Here is an 854-nt window from a genome sequence, read left to right as displayed (position 1 = left end):
TTAAGCATGAGGAATAGGTGCAAAGGCAATAAGGCTAAAATTCTTCGATGACTTCTCCAAAACAATTGTGTCATAATTGTTAGAAGATGAATGATTATTAGCGGAAAGTGTGAGGCTATATCTAGTCCCATTATCGACAACATTGGATACACCACTGATGACTTTCTCGAATACCAGTTTTGCCTCAGTATGTTGATTGTTGTACTCAGTAACAGCAAAAGTGGCGACTTCAATCACATGTGGATCATTGAAGTCTACAAAGTCAGCTTGATTGATTGCTGCTGAGGCAAATAGAACAACAAGGATAAGAACAAGGGATTGGAATCTCATGATGCTTATATTGTAATTGTTAACTTTTCAAGATTCACAAATCTTATTGGTTTGAGTACGCCTTAGTCAGATTTATTGTTATATATATAGCACACAAATTATATCATGTTGATATTATTTTTTACTGGTTGAAATAAATATAATCAAGTCAAATCTATATTTTTTACTCAATTTAGTCAAATCTATAAAATTATAAAATAAAATAAAAAAGAATATGTTAGAATTCACTTGCATTCACAATTTTTTGGCATCCTTCAACAATTTTATTCATTGTTCACCTATCAGCCATTCTAAAATTTTCTATCTTTTTTCTATAGTTTTGAGCGGCTTATGATATCATATCATGGTTACTATTGCTCATTCATACAATCCTTACAATTGCTTTGTAGTTTATAGGGGGATTGTCTAATAGTCAACATAGACTTTTGATATCAATTACATAGCCATTTTCTGAGTTTCATCTAGTTTCAGCAAATACAATTCGAGATGCAGTTCCAATTATATTTTCTAAGCAAAGGGTATTT

At 31.0% G+C, this 854-nt stretch overlaps 1 protein-coding gene across 1 annotated transcript; it reads right to left on the bottom strand.

Annotated features, from left to right (window-relative positions):
* On the bottom strand, positions 1-330 carry LOC25479588 (cysteine proteinase inhibitor 5). Its single transcript, XM_013587984.1, has one exon. The coding sequence runs from the start codon at positions 328-330 to the stop codon at positions 1-3; it is 330 nt and encodes a 109-aa protein (XP_013443438.1).
* Positions 331-854: the final 524 nt, after the last annotated feature.

The sequence above is a fragment of the Medicago truncatula genome, chromosome 4 (genome assembly GCF_003473485.1).
Source record: "Medicago truncatula cultivar Jemalong A17 chromosome 4, MtrunA17r5.0-ANR, whole genome shotgun sequence".
NCBI lineage: Eukaryota > Viridiplantae > Streptophyta > Magnoliopsida > Fabales > Fabaceae > Medicago > Medicago truncatula.
This window is presented reverse-complemented; position numbering and strand designations above follow the sequence as displayed.

Coding starts and splice junctions, on each gene's coding strand:
- LOC25479588 (XM_013587984.1), bottom strand. CDS start 330: ATGAGATTCCAATCCCTTGTTCTTATCCTTGTTGTTCTATTTGCCTCA.